At 49.0% G+C, this 15,321-nt stretch overlaps 1 protein-coding gene across 1 annotated transcript; it reads left to right on the forward strand.

The window, feature by feature from the left end:
* Positions 1-2,952: 2,952 nt before the first annotated feature.
* Positions 2,953-12,100, forward strand: PSMC4 (proteasome 26S subunit, ATPase 4). Its single transcript, XM_045989259.1, has 11 exons — positions 2,953-3,066; positions 3,896-3,994; positions 4,120-4,306; positions 6,095-6,241; positions 6,324-6,433; positions 6,521-6,614; positions 10,778-10,945; positions 11,027-11,103; positions 11,248-11,416; positions 11,630-11,685; positions 11,861-12,100. Exons 1-11 carry the CDS (start codon positions 3,031-3,033, stop codon positions 11,972-11,974), a joined length of 1,257 nt encoding a protein of 418 aa, XP_045845215.1. The 5' UTR covers positions 2,953-3,030; the 3' UTR covers positions 11,975-12,100.
* The last annotated feature ends 3,221 nt before the right edge of the window (positions 12,101-15,321 follow it).

Below are 15,321 nucleotides of genomic sequence, written 5' to 3' on the forward strand. Positions count from 1 at the left end.
TAAGGTAAAAGTGGGTCTAGCTTTACTCCCTAAAGGATGCGATTTCCTCCTGCTTGAGAATGACTACCTTGCTTGTTGAAGATCATTTGCAAATCCAAACAATAACTATCAGGTCAGGTTAAGAGCCCAGGTTCTGATTTGAATACCAGCTCTACTATTTCCATGCTGTGGAATGCTATGCATGCTATGCATGCTATGGCCAAACGACTTCACCTCCCTGAGTCTGGTATCTTATATCAGAAATGAGGAAGTAGGAAGTAAGACAACAGTTTCCATTTCAAATCCCATTTTAATAGGACATTAAATCAGATGATGTGTATAAAACACTTTATTGTAATATCTCATTCAATCCTCACAACCTTACGAAGCAGGTAGTAAAAGTAAAGAGTCTGTATAAATATTGGTTACTTTTACTACCTTCTTCATAAGGTTGTGAGGATTGAATGAGATAATACAATAAAATGTTTTAGCGAAGAGTCAGGTACCCAGTCTGTGTTCAGGAAATGGTTACTTATAATTATTATCCATAAAACTCCAAAGGGATTCATTGCCAAAGATGGCAGAGAGAGCTCGGTGATGGTTTGACAGGGGTTGGGGGAGTAAAGGCAAGGCTCTCACATAGGTTTGAGTCTGATGTCTGGAAACTGGGAAGCTAGGGAACAAGAGGCAAGGACAGAGATGATGAGTCCTTGTTTGAAGAGATAGATTCTAAGACTCAAGCAGAAATTGGGATACCTTTTGCAGGAGACAGAAATATGGAAGACAGAACTAAGAGCTGTCAATGCAGAGAAAGAACAGAGGAGTAGTTGTCATCATTGTTTCCATTTTTAAAAATGGAAATAAAAGTCCTGGGATTTGAAAGAAAGAAGGCAGGAGCCAGATCTGATTGACTTCTGGGTCCCCCTAGCACAGGGCTGGCACCGAGCAGGAGCCACTAATTTTCTCTGTGACTTCATGGAAGTGACTTTCCCCTGTCTGAGTCTGTTGCCTCATCTGTAAAACGAGGAATAGCAAATCCACCTCTGAGGGTGTTCTAAGGATTCTGAGTTTGGAAAGTGCCAGCGAAAAGTGCACAAACGGCGTCTGGTGTGACAACCCTCAGCACACCCACCAGAATGGAAAAAAAGGAATTGAAAGAGACAGTATCAAGTGTGTGCGCAAGTGGTGGGAGTGCAAGTTAGGAGAGTCTGACAGGGTCTACTAAAACCAAACACACACCCGCCTTTTGACCAGCAATTCTACTCCTTGGGATATACCCAAATGTCTATGGAAGAAATGGATGAGAATGTTCACAGCACGCGAATAACCCCAAGCAGGAAAATATTCAGTTTGAGGCATATTCACACAACAGAAAGCAGACAGAAATGAAAATGAAGTAACTATTCCTCTGTGCAATTTGGACGTCACAAACGTGATTTCGGTAAAAAAGAAGCCAAATACACAGTACGTGCCACATGAATGGAAACGGACAAAAGTAATCCAGGTGGCCAGAGGTCAGAAAAGGAAAAACTTTCAGAGGTGATGGCGTGGCAGGAAAAGAACCTGTGGGGGGCACCTGGGGGCACCTAATGTTTGGTATCTTGATCTGGGTATTAGTTATACTGGTGTGTTCACTTTGTGTAAAGCCATTGAATGGCACACTAATGATGTGTAGACTTCTCTGTATTTATACTTCAATAAAATGTTTACTTATCAAACACTGAGCCATGTATCCCCGGGGCCAGAAGCCTGCCCGGGCTGTGGGGACAGACAGATCCGGGGCTCCATGCTGTGAGTGTTGTGACAGACAAGTAGCTTCAAAGCTCTGAGCCTGTTCCGTTCTCTGTCAAAGGGAAGATACTGTCAAGATTCAGTGAGTTGAGGTACCTATGACTTAGGCAGGGCCTGGGGTGCATAGATCTGCAGGTCTCCCTCGCAACCCAACGCCTGGCACGGCTGCTTCATTTTCTCCAGCCCTGACTGTGTTTTTACCTGATTCACTGCTAATCTATAACATAGGCTTGGGCTTCTCACTCTTGATGGGAGAAAAAGAAACCAGGCCAGACTTTGCTGAGTCTTGAATTCCCGGGGTGGAATTCCTCTCAAGCTCTCTCAAGGACTACCTCTATTGCTTTACCACCATCGTTTTGCTCCTGTTAGTATCACTTTTTCTGATCGCTATAACCACTCTCCAAGATGTATTTGCAATGACCTTCTGAGCATAGAGTCCACTGATACACATCTGAAGAGCCTCAAGACTGATGTTTTACAAGGTATTAGTAAATAATCTTATCTTAGCAGCACCTAGCCCCTCAAGGTCCTGAAATCTTTACTTCCAAATTCCTTAGAGACTTACTCTATCCTTAGCCCGCCCCTACCCCAAAATAGAAGGTATTTAATCCGTCACTCCCCACAAACACAACTGCAGCTTTTCCTGCCCACGGGTCCTGTCCCCCTACTATAATAAAGCACCTTCTTCCACCAAAAACATCTCAAGAATTCTTTCTCCAGCATTAGGCCCTGGCCCACAGCACATCAACCCCAAGGGTGGCGCCCGGTGCTTCCTGCCCCCACGCGACGAGCGATCCTCGGACGCAGCCCACAGTTATATCTCCTAAAGGAACCCCTCTGGGGAACCTCGCCCAGAGCATCTCCAGCCCCGCTAGTAAATGCGGCTGGAGAGCCACCAGCACTTGGTCACCAAGCTCTCCCTAACGGATCTGCGAGTTCCTCAATTGAAAAATCAACGAGGCAGAGCCCCCTGCTGGTGAGAAAAAACCCGCGCAGACGCCGCTCGAGGCCCTGCCTCCACGCACTACTGCGCAAGCGCACTATCCCAACCCCGGGTAAGGAGGACGCGTGGGCCTGTCTTGGGGGCGGAGTCGAGGACGAAGGCTTCCCTTCCCTCCATCCTTTGCGGCCCATCCAGCCCGCTCTAGCGACATCTTAAACTACGTTTCCCAGAACCCACTGAGGCCCTAGTCTTCCGGTAGCGTCGGCGGAAGCGGTGACTAGATCTGGCTGGGCCACACAGAGGCCGGCTTGGTCACTATGGAGGAAATAGGCATCTTGGTGGAGAAAGCTCAGGTCCGGTGGGGCCAGGCTCGCGGGGAGAGGGCGAGGCCGACCTGAGCGGGGTGCTGAGTGGCTGCGGGAATTCCGGCCCAGGTCTGGCTGGTTCTGAAGGCCGCGGTGGAGAGCTCTGTGCCGCCCCGAGGCCTGGCTCGGTGGCTGAATGATGTTAGGAGGGCAGTAGGGCTCAGAACGCGCGGCTGCAGGAATGAGTGACGTTCCGGATTCTTTGGCACGGAATGATTTCGGGGGCTAGCCAGGAGTGCTTAGTGACATCTGTGGCCCGGCGGGGCTGCGGATGTGTCGGGGTGTGAGTGATAGGGCCTTGGCCGTGGGCGGAATGATGTCTCAACGTGGGCGTGGGAGCTGACAGACCTTAGGGGCTTGGCTGGTGTTGGGGGGGCTACATAATATCAGTGGTCTGGCCGCGTGATGTTTGCGGCCGACCTAGGGAACTGGATGACATAAGGACCTCATGTGAGTTCGGGTTTTGTGACATGAGGGATGTTTTGGGGAAAACTGGGTATTGTTGGAATGTTCGAAAGTGACTTTAACAGCCTCTAATGAGATAGCCTTATGATATGAGGAACTTGTTGAGGGGCTAAGAGGCCTTGGAGTCCAGTAAGGAGTTGATGTGACCTTTAGGCCCTCGTTGGGAGTCAGGTGACCCTGGGGATGGGTAACATCAGGAGCCCATTTAGGGGGCTGAGAGGCTTGTAGGGTCTGTTTAGAGGGGCTGAATGATGCCAGGAGCCTCAGGTGGTTCATGGTGGAGTGGGGAGGATGCTCTAGATCCTTTCATGGGGGGATGCTCTTCCAGCCCGAGTTTTCTCCCTTGTTCTAGGATGAGATCCCAGCACTGTCTGTGTCACGGCCCCAGACTGGCCTTTCCTTCCTGGGGCCTGAGCCCGAGGACCTGGAGGACCTGTACAGCCGCTACAAGGTACCGTCACCCCGAGTCTGGACCCTGCACAGGGCCCAGCACGCCATACTCCCCCAGACCTTCCACTCCCGCCTGGCTCAGCAGGGCCAGAGCCAGCCGTCTGCCTTACCCCTCTCCACTCACAGAAGCTGCAGCAAGAGCTGGAGTTCCTCGAGGTGCAGGAGGAGTACATCAAGGATGAGCAGAAGAACTTGAAGAAGGAATTCCTCCACGCCCAGGAAGAGGTGAAGCGGATCCAGAGCATCCCACTGGTCATCGGGCAGTTTCTGGAGGCTGTGGATCAGAACACAGCCATTGTGGGCTCCACCACAGGTGCGCGGGCGGGTGGGTGGGTAGGGGGCACCTCATTCGCTCATCTGTTTGTTCAGTGTCGGTGAACTCTTTCCGGTCACGGACCAGGAAGTGTGCTGGAGTCTTAGAAGAGCGAATAGGCAAAGCAACGTAATGGTGTTTTTCTAACTTTGATACAAGAGTAGACATATATTTCACATTCTCTCTCTACGTGTGTATGTTTTGTGAATATGTGTATGTGTGTGTATATGTGTGTATGTGTTTGTGTATATGTATGTACCTACATGTACAGCTGACCTTTGAACAACACAGGTTTGAACTGTGTGGGTCTTACACACGGATTTTTGGATAAATACTGTACAGTACTGTAAACGTATTTTCTTGCGAATCACTCAATTGCATTTTTTTCTACCTTTACTGTAAGGCTATAGTACATAATAGGTAAAACATACAAAACACGTGTTAATTGACTGTTTACGGTATCGGTAAGGCTTCTGGTCGACGGTTATTAGTAGTCGAGCTTTGGGGGAGTCAAGTTATGTTTGGATTTTCAGTTGGTTGGCGGGTCTGTGCTGCTAACCCCTGCAGTGTTCAAGGGTCAGTGGCATACGTATACATACTGGAAGTCTCGGCCAATGATATTTAGCCTTACTGTGTGTCACGTACTCTGATGTTTCCCATTCCGTTCTAGTCTGGTTTTGTCTTAAACCGTGTTCGGGATGTGATCCTCTAAATTGATTTCATGACAGTTACTGAGTTGGGACCTGCAACCATGGGTGAAGTGTGAAGGGATTGGGCTCTGGAAGGGCTCAGTATGTGGTAGCTGCTGTTGTTAACACGGGCTCAGGCCCTGCCCTCATGATGGGTGTTATCTCTGTGTGCTGTCTGTCATTTCCTGCTTTTGGCCTCTACTCCTGCGGGCCAAGCATGTTCTGGAAGGGTGGGGAAAGGTGTATAACTGGGCCTGGAATTGGACTGTTGGGCTGGAGGGGAAGTGGTGAAGGGAGGGAGATAACCTGGAATGAGGCTTATGTCTTGGACCTGTAGGACTTAGGGGGACAATGGGGCTGTCCCTGAGATGCTGACATGGGCAGAAGAGTAGGTTTGGAGGGAGGCAGTGCGGGCAGTTTCGGACCTCATGGGGAGGGGTCTGTGAGGCTGCTAGACAGCCAGGTCTGAAGGTCAGGAGAGAGACTGATGCTGGACAGAGGTGTATATCACCGCCATAAGAGCAGAAGGTCGATGGGGGCTGGGCAAGCAGGGAGGAGTCTGGTGCAGAGACTTAGGTGGGAGCAGAAGGCTAAATCAGGGGATTCTGTGAGGAAGGAGAGGAGGTTGGTTGGAGACATTAGGGAGGCTGAGGGGAATTGGATAGGGACTGATGGGCTGTGGAGGGCAGGGGAGAAAGGTCCAGAATGAGGCTTGGGACTCTGGCTGGTGACTAGGGACCACGGGCCTCCCTGAGACGGGGACCCAGGAGGAGCAGCACAGTTTGAGAGAAGATACTGAGACCACATTGGAACCCAGTGAGTGAGGGAGACCCTGGGGACGTACGGGGGACACAGTCCAGGAGGCTGCTGCTCAGCTAGGGCTGGAGCTCGCGAGACTGTCGGGGCTGAAGACGGACAAGGAAACTTTCATCATGAATGTGGGGATGGCCAGGGTGATGCAAGACTAGAGGCCAGGAGGGCCATTCTGGGTCTGAGTCCAGTGGCCTGGAGGCTACAACTGCGGGGTTTAGGGAAGGAGATGGTTCTGAGGTTCTGGGCACTTCTGACTTGCCCCGCCCCCACCTCCTGTCTCCCAAAGGCTCCAACTACTACGTGCGCATCCTGAGCACCATTGACCGGGAGCTGCTCAAGCCGAACGCCTCGGTGGCCCTCCACAAACACAGCAACGCCCTGGTGGACGTGCTGCCGCCCGAGGCCGACAGCAGCATCATGATGCTCACCTCAGGTGGGAGTGGGAGCCCGGGGCCGGTGGGCCTGAGGGGACCCTGCAGGCCAGGCTGGGAGCCCCTGCTCTGCTCTCCCACCAGACCAGAAGCCAGACGTGATGTATGCAGACATCGGGGGCATGGACATCCAAAAGCAGGAGGTGCGGGAGGCCGTGGAGCTCCCTCTTACACACTTCGAGCTCTATAAGCAGGTGAGGGACTGGGAGGGGCCCCCCGCCCTGGGCCTTGAGTTGGCGCTGGGACTCCCTGGCTCATCCTTCCTTGCCTCCGCGCTTCAGATCGGCATCGACCCTCCCCGAGGTGTCCTCATGTACGGCCCACCTGGCTGTGGGAAGACCATGTTGGCAAAGGCCGTGGCTCATCACACGACAGGTGAGCCGCTGGGCCCCTCCCTGGAGCTGTGGCCTTCTGGGCTTTCGGGACCTCGGCCCCTGCTCTCTCATCTTCCCCAGGAAGTGACGAGGTGTGGTGATTAAGAATGGGGGCTGTGGGGTCAAAGCCCCAGGGTGACTCTTACTGCTGTGCCATCCTGGGGAGGCCGTTTCACTGCCTTGTGCTCAGTTCCCTTGTCTTACAGAAGACTTACCTCTCAGTGGGTTGTCACCCATCAGTAACCGTGAGTTCGAATTCATGGGTTACAACCAGCATTTAAGGAAGTGAAACCGGAAACATCAGAGTCCATCCCACATAGTAGGAGCTCATATGACTTTGTAGAAACCTGTTGCACACACACACACGCTTATGGTTGTTTATGGACGTGTTCTTTTTCTTATACACGTAATTCTTACGTATTTCTTATCGTCGGTTCCAGACAAAAATGTCTGAAGGTCACTGTGTTACTGTTTGTAAAGCCGATGATTGGGCTCAGCAAATCTTAAAATCCTAAAATGGGAGCTGAGGGGCAGTAGGAGGCAGTGGTTAAGCAGTGGGTTTTCTGGGCTAGGCTGAGTGCGTTTGAGATCTGCCTCCCCTACAACCATTTACGTAAGCTCGTGTATGTCACTACTCAGTAAGTTAGTCTCTCTCTGACTGCCGTTTCCTACCTGTCTGGGTTACTCAGAGGATTAAATCAATATAAAGCTAGAACCATACCTGGCACGTAGAGAGCGGACAAGAAATGTCAGCCATTGTCACGAACGTTCATTTGCTTAGAGGTTCCTGGGACTTCTGCTCTCCCAGGCCCTGAGCTCAGACATGTTCCCTTTGTTGGAGAATCTCCCAGTGTGGCTGGGGAAAAGAAAAAGGAACACTTAGAATTCAGTCATTCACTTACTATTTATTGAGTACTTAATGTGTGCCAAGCCGCGTTCTAGGTGACGGAGCCATGGCAGTGAACAAAGTTTGCTTTCTTTGTGGAGGTGATGTCTTAGTTGAGGATGTACTTGAACAGATAAACAGGTGAGCAGATTATAGATCACCGAACGTGCGATGAGAAGAAGCGGGACCAGGGGATAGAGAATAGTGTGGCTGCCACTTTGCATGGCAGAACTGGGGTCGCCGAAGACATTTATGAGGAGACGTTTACATAAAGACCTAAAAGACGTGCGGGAGTGAGTCCTGAGGATGTCTGGGGGAGGCAGGAACGTGCTTAGTGTCCCAGGAATAATAGGGAGGCCCTGTAGCCAAAAGGAGTGAGCGAGGGGCTCACAGTTACAGGGGAGGTTGAATGCTAGCAGTCTGCCAAGCAGCAGATAGCCCGGGGAAGCAGGGAGAGAATGGGATTGCCCTTACAGGACCGTGAGCCTGTGCCTCTCAGGTGGGGCTTCCCAGAAGAAGGGAGGCATGAGCGATTTGTTGGGCATGCAGCTGGGAGGGAGCATCCGGGAGTAGTATGTGCAAAGGCCCAGGGTGGGAAAGAACTTTTATTAAGTGAGTCGTGAGCAGACCATGACTAAACTCCACAAGGGCAGGACCTCATACGTTGGTTCTTTCCCAGTTTCCAGTGCCTGCCCAGTAACCTCACTGTGGTACTTGCTCAGCCAATGTTGGGGGCCTGGCTGAAGGAGGGCTGTACTTGGCAGATCCCCAAGGGTGAGAGTGGAGAACCCAGAAAGGTTGTAAATACAGTCTCAGCGTGAATCTCAGATTTTGCACATTGTCCTCAGAGCAGGGTGGCTTTAGACAGGCAGGGGTCAATAGAAATACGACCCAAGCCGCATCTAGAATTTAAGAATTTTAAGTACCCATTTAAAAAAATAAGTTAGAAGAAATAGGTGAACCTATTAAATCTTATTTAACAATTATCCTCAAAATACCATTATTCAAACAGGTAGCAGATACAAAATTTGAGATTTTTTTCTATTACTTACTATAGTAAAATATATGTAACAAAAATTACCATTTTAACCAATTTTTAAGTATACAATTCAGTGGTATTAAAAACATTCACAGTGCTTCACAACCTCTACCACTGTCCCATTTCCAGAACTTGGTCGTCGTCCCAGACTGAAACTTGTATCCATTAGATGCTAACTCCGTGTTTCTTCAGACCCCTTTGCCCCCAAACCTGATAACCTCTATTCTGCATTCAGCGGCGATGAATGTGGTTGTCATATATGAGTATCTCATAGAAGTAGATGAATCCTAAAACATTCATCTTTTGATGACGGGCTTTTTCACTTAACCTCTTGTCTTCAGGGCTCATCCATGCTGGAGCACGTGTCAAAACAGAATTCCTTTTTAAGGCCAAATAATATTCCATTGTATGTATGTACCTTGTTTTCTTTATGTGGACATTTAGGAAGTATTTTGCACTTGTTTGTGCTAAGTCTCTGGAAGTCCAATGAGTATTTCACATTGACAGCTTATCTCATTTTGGAGGAGCCACATTTCCGTTTCCCCAGCAGCCACATGTGGCCAGTGGCCACCCCATTAGAGAAGTGGTATGATCAGATTAGCTTTTTGAAAGATGATCCTGGCAGGTGGATGTGAACTGGAGGGAGGAGAAATCTGACAGCCAATCAGAAGACTTTGGAGTCATCGGGAGGACTGTTGTAGCCTTGGGCAAAGGTCTTGGAGGTGGTTGGAGAGAGAAGGTAGAATCAAGGGGCAGAACTGACCGGATTTACTGACTCACTAGAAGGGGTTGGCAAGTGGGAGGGGTCGGGAGCAACTTCCATTTCCTCACTTGGGTCATGAGTGGGGTGGGTAATGGTGACCCTCACATGACTGGCGTCAGGGGAAGACGGAGTGAATGTAGGACGTCCTATAATTCAGTGACCTGGAGATTTTCACTGAAACACAGTACAAGAGATTGGGAGGATGGGGAAGGGGAGGCAGGGGGACAGGGCACTGCAGCAGCTGAGTGTGGGGAAGGCGACAGACTGAGGCCCGAGTCAGATACGGGGAGCTCAGAAGTTGGGATTTCACAGGTAACAGCATGGACACCTGCAGAGCAGCCACAGAAATGTGTGACCGAAGCAGACACTGGGATGTGTTTAAATACCCTGAGGTTTGCTGTTGAGCAAGCCCGCACGTAATGGAGGTATCGGAGAGGAGGGACACCTTGAGCCAGGTGTGGATGCTGGATGTTAGGGCATGGCAGGGCAGGCCAGCCAAGTGCACGGCTCCTGGTTAGGACAGAAGACCCACAGGGCTGCATCGTGGACAGTGTGGCTCCCTTCCCTGAGGTGGCTCAAAGGAGGGTTCTGGGGGTTGATCCATGCCTCGCAGAGCCACATCTAGTCGTTAACAAATAAGTTAGTCTTTAAGAAATAAGTTCAAAAGGAGAGGCCCAGAACAAGCCTGTCTTCAACCTCATTGTCACTTGCTGGTTAATCAGAATATGTGCTTGGGGTCCCGGATTCTTGCATGATATTCAAAAGTGGGTCCTTTTCCATACCGAATGGAATTCCAAGCAGAACTCCAAGCTCTTGGTGAGCTGGTATGATACCGTAGTGAATAAACAGCATCTCCTTTTTGTGTGTGTGTGTGTGTGTGTGTGTAAAGATTCTATTTATTTGACAGAGAAAGAGACGCAAGAGAGGGAACACAAGAAGGGGGACTGGGAGAGGGAGAAGCAGGCTCCCCCGATCAGGGAGCCTAATGTGGGGCCCAAGCCCACGAGCTTGGGATCATGATGTGACCCAAAGGCAAACGCCTAACAACTGAGCCACCCAGGCGCCCCACAGATCTCTTTTTTCTCACTGATTTTTTTCAACATGTGGAGATCCAGGGGTTTGTTTTTTCTGTCTTAGATTCCACAGATGTCTCTGTTTTCCTCCATATGGGCTTTTGAAGCACAGATACATTTTTTTTTTTTTTTAATGATGTCCTGGTATTTAAATGTTGAGCCAAAAACGACACATCTGTGGTAGGATTTGTGATTTGGGCTGCTGGGTTGCTGTGGGGTGTGGGCAGATGGCTGGTTCTCCCAGCAGGATCTGGGACGCAGCCCCAGGGCATGAGAGAATGGCTGGGTTACTTGGAGTGGGTGTCAAAGAAAGGGATGTCTTCAGGGGATTCTCCGTTTCAGTAAAGCAGCACGGCCCCGTGGGAGGCCCTTCCTCATCTACCCCTTGTCATCCTGCCATCAGCTGCATTTATCCGGGTCGTGGGCTCAGAGTTTGTACAGAAGTACCTGGGCGAGGGCCCCCGCATGGTACGGGATGTGTTCCGCCTGGCCAAGGAGAACGCACCTGCCATCATCTTCATCGATGAGATCGACGCCATTGCCACCAAGAGATTTGACGCCCAGACGGGGGGTGAGTGATGCCTCAGCAGGGCCTGGGGTCTTGGGCAGGCTTGTACGTGATGCCTAGGACTGACTGTGTTGCACTCTCTAGCTGACAGGGAGGTTCAGAGAATCTTGCTGGAGCTACTGAATCAAATGGATGGATTTGACCAGAACGTTAACGTCAAGGTTTGGGGTTCAGGGTGGACAGGGGGAGGTGTGGTATGGGAATTAGGGAAAGGTGAAGGTTGGCATGTGTGGGGGCAGGTATCATGACAGGAAGGAGGGTATAGGGGGGCACAGAGGTCTGAGCTGGTCTGTCCCCAATGCCAGGTGATCATGGCCACAAACAGAGCAGATACTCTGGATCCTGCCCTGCTGCGGCCAGGACGCCTTGACCGTAAAATCGAATTTCCACTCCCTGATCGCCGCCAGAAGAGATTAATTTTCTCCACTATCACCAGCAAGATGAATCTCTCTGAGGAGGTTGACTTGGAAGATTGTATCCTGCTCTAGAAGGGAGGGGAGGGTCCCGGTTGGGAGCGGGGACTGGGTCTTCATCACCACCTCTGCCTTCACCGCGACCCACACTGTGAGGGCGGGACACCAGGGTCCAACGATGGGGGTGGTGACAAAGACAGCTCAAGGATGACTTCTGGTTCCAGGCACTCACCCTCTCATTCAGGGGATGGTTTCCTTAACTCACCTGCCACAGATGTGGCCCGACCAGATAAGATTTCGGGAGCTGATATCAACTCCATCTGTCAGGAGGTGAGTGAGGGTTTCTCTCTGGATCCAGGCAGGGGTGTATGAAGACCCTTTCTTTTTGAGACCACTCTGCTGCCATCCTCATGTCCCACGTTGTCTCCCTGGGGCTTGGGGCCTGGTCTCTTCCCCCACCACCACTAGGGCTGGGGAATAGATTTTAACTGTCATCCCTCAACAGAGTGGAATGTTGGCAGTCCGTGAGAACCGCTACATTGTTCTGGCAAAGGACTTCGAGAAAGCGTACAAGACCGTCATCAAGAAGGATGAGCAGGAGCATGAGTTTTATAAGTGACCCAGCCCCTGTGGGGGAAGGGGAGGGGAGAGGAGGGGACTTCTCTCACCTCCCAACTTCTGTCCCCAAACCTAGTGTTCTTTTTTCTTTAGCCAGGATTGGTTTACTCAATAAATATATAAGATTCAATCTGTTCAGTCTCTTCCTAAAAGTTTCACTCCTTTGGAGAAAACTGGGCCATGAGTAGGATGTTCTGTCCCCTCCTGCTCTCCTGACAGATGAATGGGTAAGCTACAAGCCTGGGTTACAGTTGGAGAGAGAAGCAAAGAATTCAAATCACATGACCTTAGAAATTTGGGGGAAAGAACGGAAATCGAATCGCAGACTGGCCCTTGACCACAAAGTAAAGCCCCCGCACATTTTGCCACCCACATTTCCTAGAGTAGGTAGAAGACCATTTGTGTCTTTGGTGATTCCTGCCTTCCTCAGACTCAGAGGGAGTATCAAGGATGAGGAGATAGCCCCGCAGAGTCCCCAAGAGTAGTGATGAGGGTCGTGGAGAGGAGGTGGGATGGCTGGGTTTTGTGACTGTCTCTGGCTCTCCTCTATATGGTCTTGTTGGGGCACAAATGTGTTTGGTTGGGCCAATTCCCATTCTCTCTTGAGGGCTGTCCCTCTGGGCAGCCTTCCCTAATGCCTCAAGTGGGAAGGAACCCTTCTGTGCTCCACTGGCCCCATGTACCTTTTCTGCTTGGCACTCACGCCCCGTTCGGCTTTCTCCCTTGCTTGCCTGTCCCTCCTCCGAATTGGAACCTCCTATAGGCGAGGGATCGTGACCTGATCACAATTCAAGTCCCAATGCTTACACATGGTAGACTTTCACTTAATATTTGTTGAACAAATACATGAATGTCACTGTGTATTTGAAGGTGAGCTAGGAAGAAAGTATAAGGAAAAACAGTAGTCACAGGTCCTTGAGGAGATGGGGGTGATTCTTCTGCAGAGGGGCATGACGGGTTGAGTGGAGACGTTACCCTTTCTTCTCCCCGGAACTCACTAAAATAAGAGGAGAGAAGAGAGCAAGATGGACATTCACAAGGACACAGGAGGAGAGAGGACACAGGAGCAACACAGTTTTGGGGAGAGGCTGATAATTGCTCATGAACCCAACTGAGCCTGAGCTACAGGGGAGCCCAACCAGATTCTCACACTTGAGAGATGACAGGTGCCCCGTTCTGAAGGGGAGGGCTGGAAACATGGACTACCAGAACGGCTACACAAAAATCAGAATTCATACACTAAGTGGGACTTGAACCTGGCCTGCAGTGAAAGAACGAACTGTTGTTATTCCAGGCCCCACGCCCCTTCTCCAGCCTGGCTGGAGGTTTACTCCAGGAAAGGCTGGACCTTGGGTCCCTGGGCTGGCAGGCCTGAAGCGGGGATGAGAGAGGGCGCGTGTGCCGAAGACAGCCTTAAGTGAGAGCCCCAGGCAGGCAACTGAAGGATTCTATCTGAGCAAACTGAGCAGCATGAGAGAAAGAAAAGAGAATGGGTTGTTCAGACACATTAAGCCCTCATCTTTCCCATTCAGTAGCAGCTAATACCTGAAACTGATGAATTAACAAAAGCATAGACTTTGGAAATATGGAAGTGAATTTCAAAACAAACAAGAGGATGGGAAGTAGTTGACTCTTGGGGGTAGACTGGGAAATACGGGGTGAGGGTGCAATGGGAATGCTTTTGTTTTGCTAAATACTATATGTATACGTATAACATACACATAACAGGACGGTGTTGAATGGAAGCAACTTGTGTCTGACCGTAGGGAAAAACCATCAAATAAGTTGTGACGAAGTGTCTGTTAGATGATAGTTTTCATACATATCCCTTCTCAAACTGGGAGAGTTTTGTTTCATTCGTAGCTTATCGAGAGTCATCATTAATCGTACCGAGTTTTGTCAAATACATAAAAAGCAACTACTGACATGATCTTTTGGTTTCTTTCCCTCTTAAGATAGTGAATTACTTTGATTAATTTTAGAATGTCATACCAGCCTTGAATTCCTAGGTTAGGCCCCACCTGGTCATGACGTATTATCCTTTATATATACTGCTGAATTCCTTTTGCTAATTGTGGGTTTGTGGTGGGGGGAAGGTTTGGAGATTTTTATGTGTATGCTTAAAGATTTTATTTATTTGACAGAGATCACAAAAAGTAGGCAGAGAGGCAGGCAGAGAAAGAGGAGGAAGCAGGCTCCCCACCGAGCAGGGAGCCCGATTCAGGGCTCGATCCCAGGACCCTGGGATCATGACCAGAGCCAAAGGCAGAGGCTTTAACCCACTGAGCCATCCAGGTGCCCCTGTGTCTATGCTTATTACTGATTTTGGTCTACGATTTTTTTTTCCTCATAATATCTTTCTCAGATTTTAGTATCAGTGTTAAGTTGAAATGGGAAATGTTCCTTTTTTCTCTATTTTCTGAAAGTGATACTGGTGTCGTATTCTTTCTTTCTTCAATCTTGGGTCCAGTTGACATTAAAGTCATCTGAACCTGGAGTTTTCTTTGTGGGAAAGATTTATAGTTTCAAGGATGATATATGCCTCCAATTTGAATTTTTATATTACAGCAGAGAAATGAAAATGAAATTTAAAAGGGAAAAGTTCCATTTTTAGAGAACATAAAATACTTAGGAATAAATTTAACAAAACACACACCTGAAAATTACACAATTTTGCTGCGAAAAGCTAGAGAATACCTAAATAAATGGAAAGATGTGCCATAATTATGGCTGAGTTTAGAAATCCATCTTCCTCAAATTGAACTGTACGTTTAGTGGAAGTGAACTGAAATCCCAACAGGCACTTCAGAAATAGCTCAGCTGATTGTAAACATATGGACATGCAAAGGACTTAGAATACTTTAGGGTATTTTAAAAGAAGAACAAAGCTGGGGGATTGATACTATCGGAACTCAAGCTAATTTACTCTGAAGCTGCAATCAAGGCAATGTGGTGTTGGTATAATGATAAATTGATAAGTGGAATAAAATAGAGGATCAAGAAATAGACCTATATTCATACAGTCATTTGATTGTCCTTAAAAACTCCAAGGCGGTTCAATGCAAGAAAGGACAGTTCTTTCAAAAAAAATGGTGCTGAAATAACGTGATAAACTTGGGAAAATTAACCTCAACCTATATCTAACAGCATCCCCCCAAATTAAATTGAGGTGAATCAAAGATAAAAGAACTATGAAGTTTCTAAAATTAAATATGGCAGAATATCCTTACGACCTTGGAGCAAACAAAAAGCCCTAACTTAAAAAATATATATATCAATTGAACTTCCCAAAAATCAAAATCTTAGCATCAAAAGATACCATTAGGACAGTGAGAATGAAGTTATGGG

This window comes from Meles meles, chromosome 19, assembly GCF_922984935.1.
Source record: "Meles meles chromosome 19, mMelMel3.1 paternal haplotype, whole genome shotgun sequence".
NCBI lineage: Eukaryota > Metazoa > Chordata > Mammalia > Carnivora > Mustelidae > Meles > Meles meles.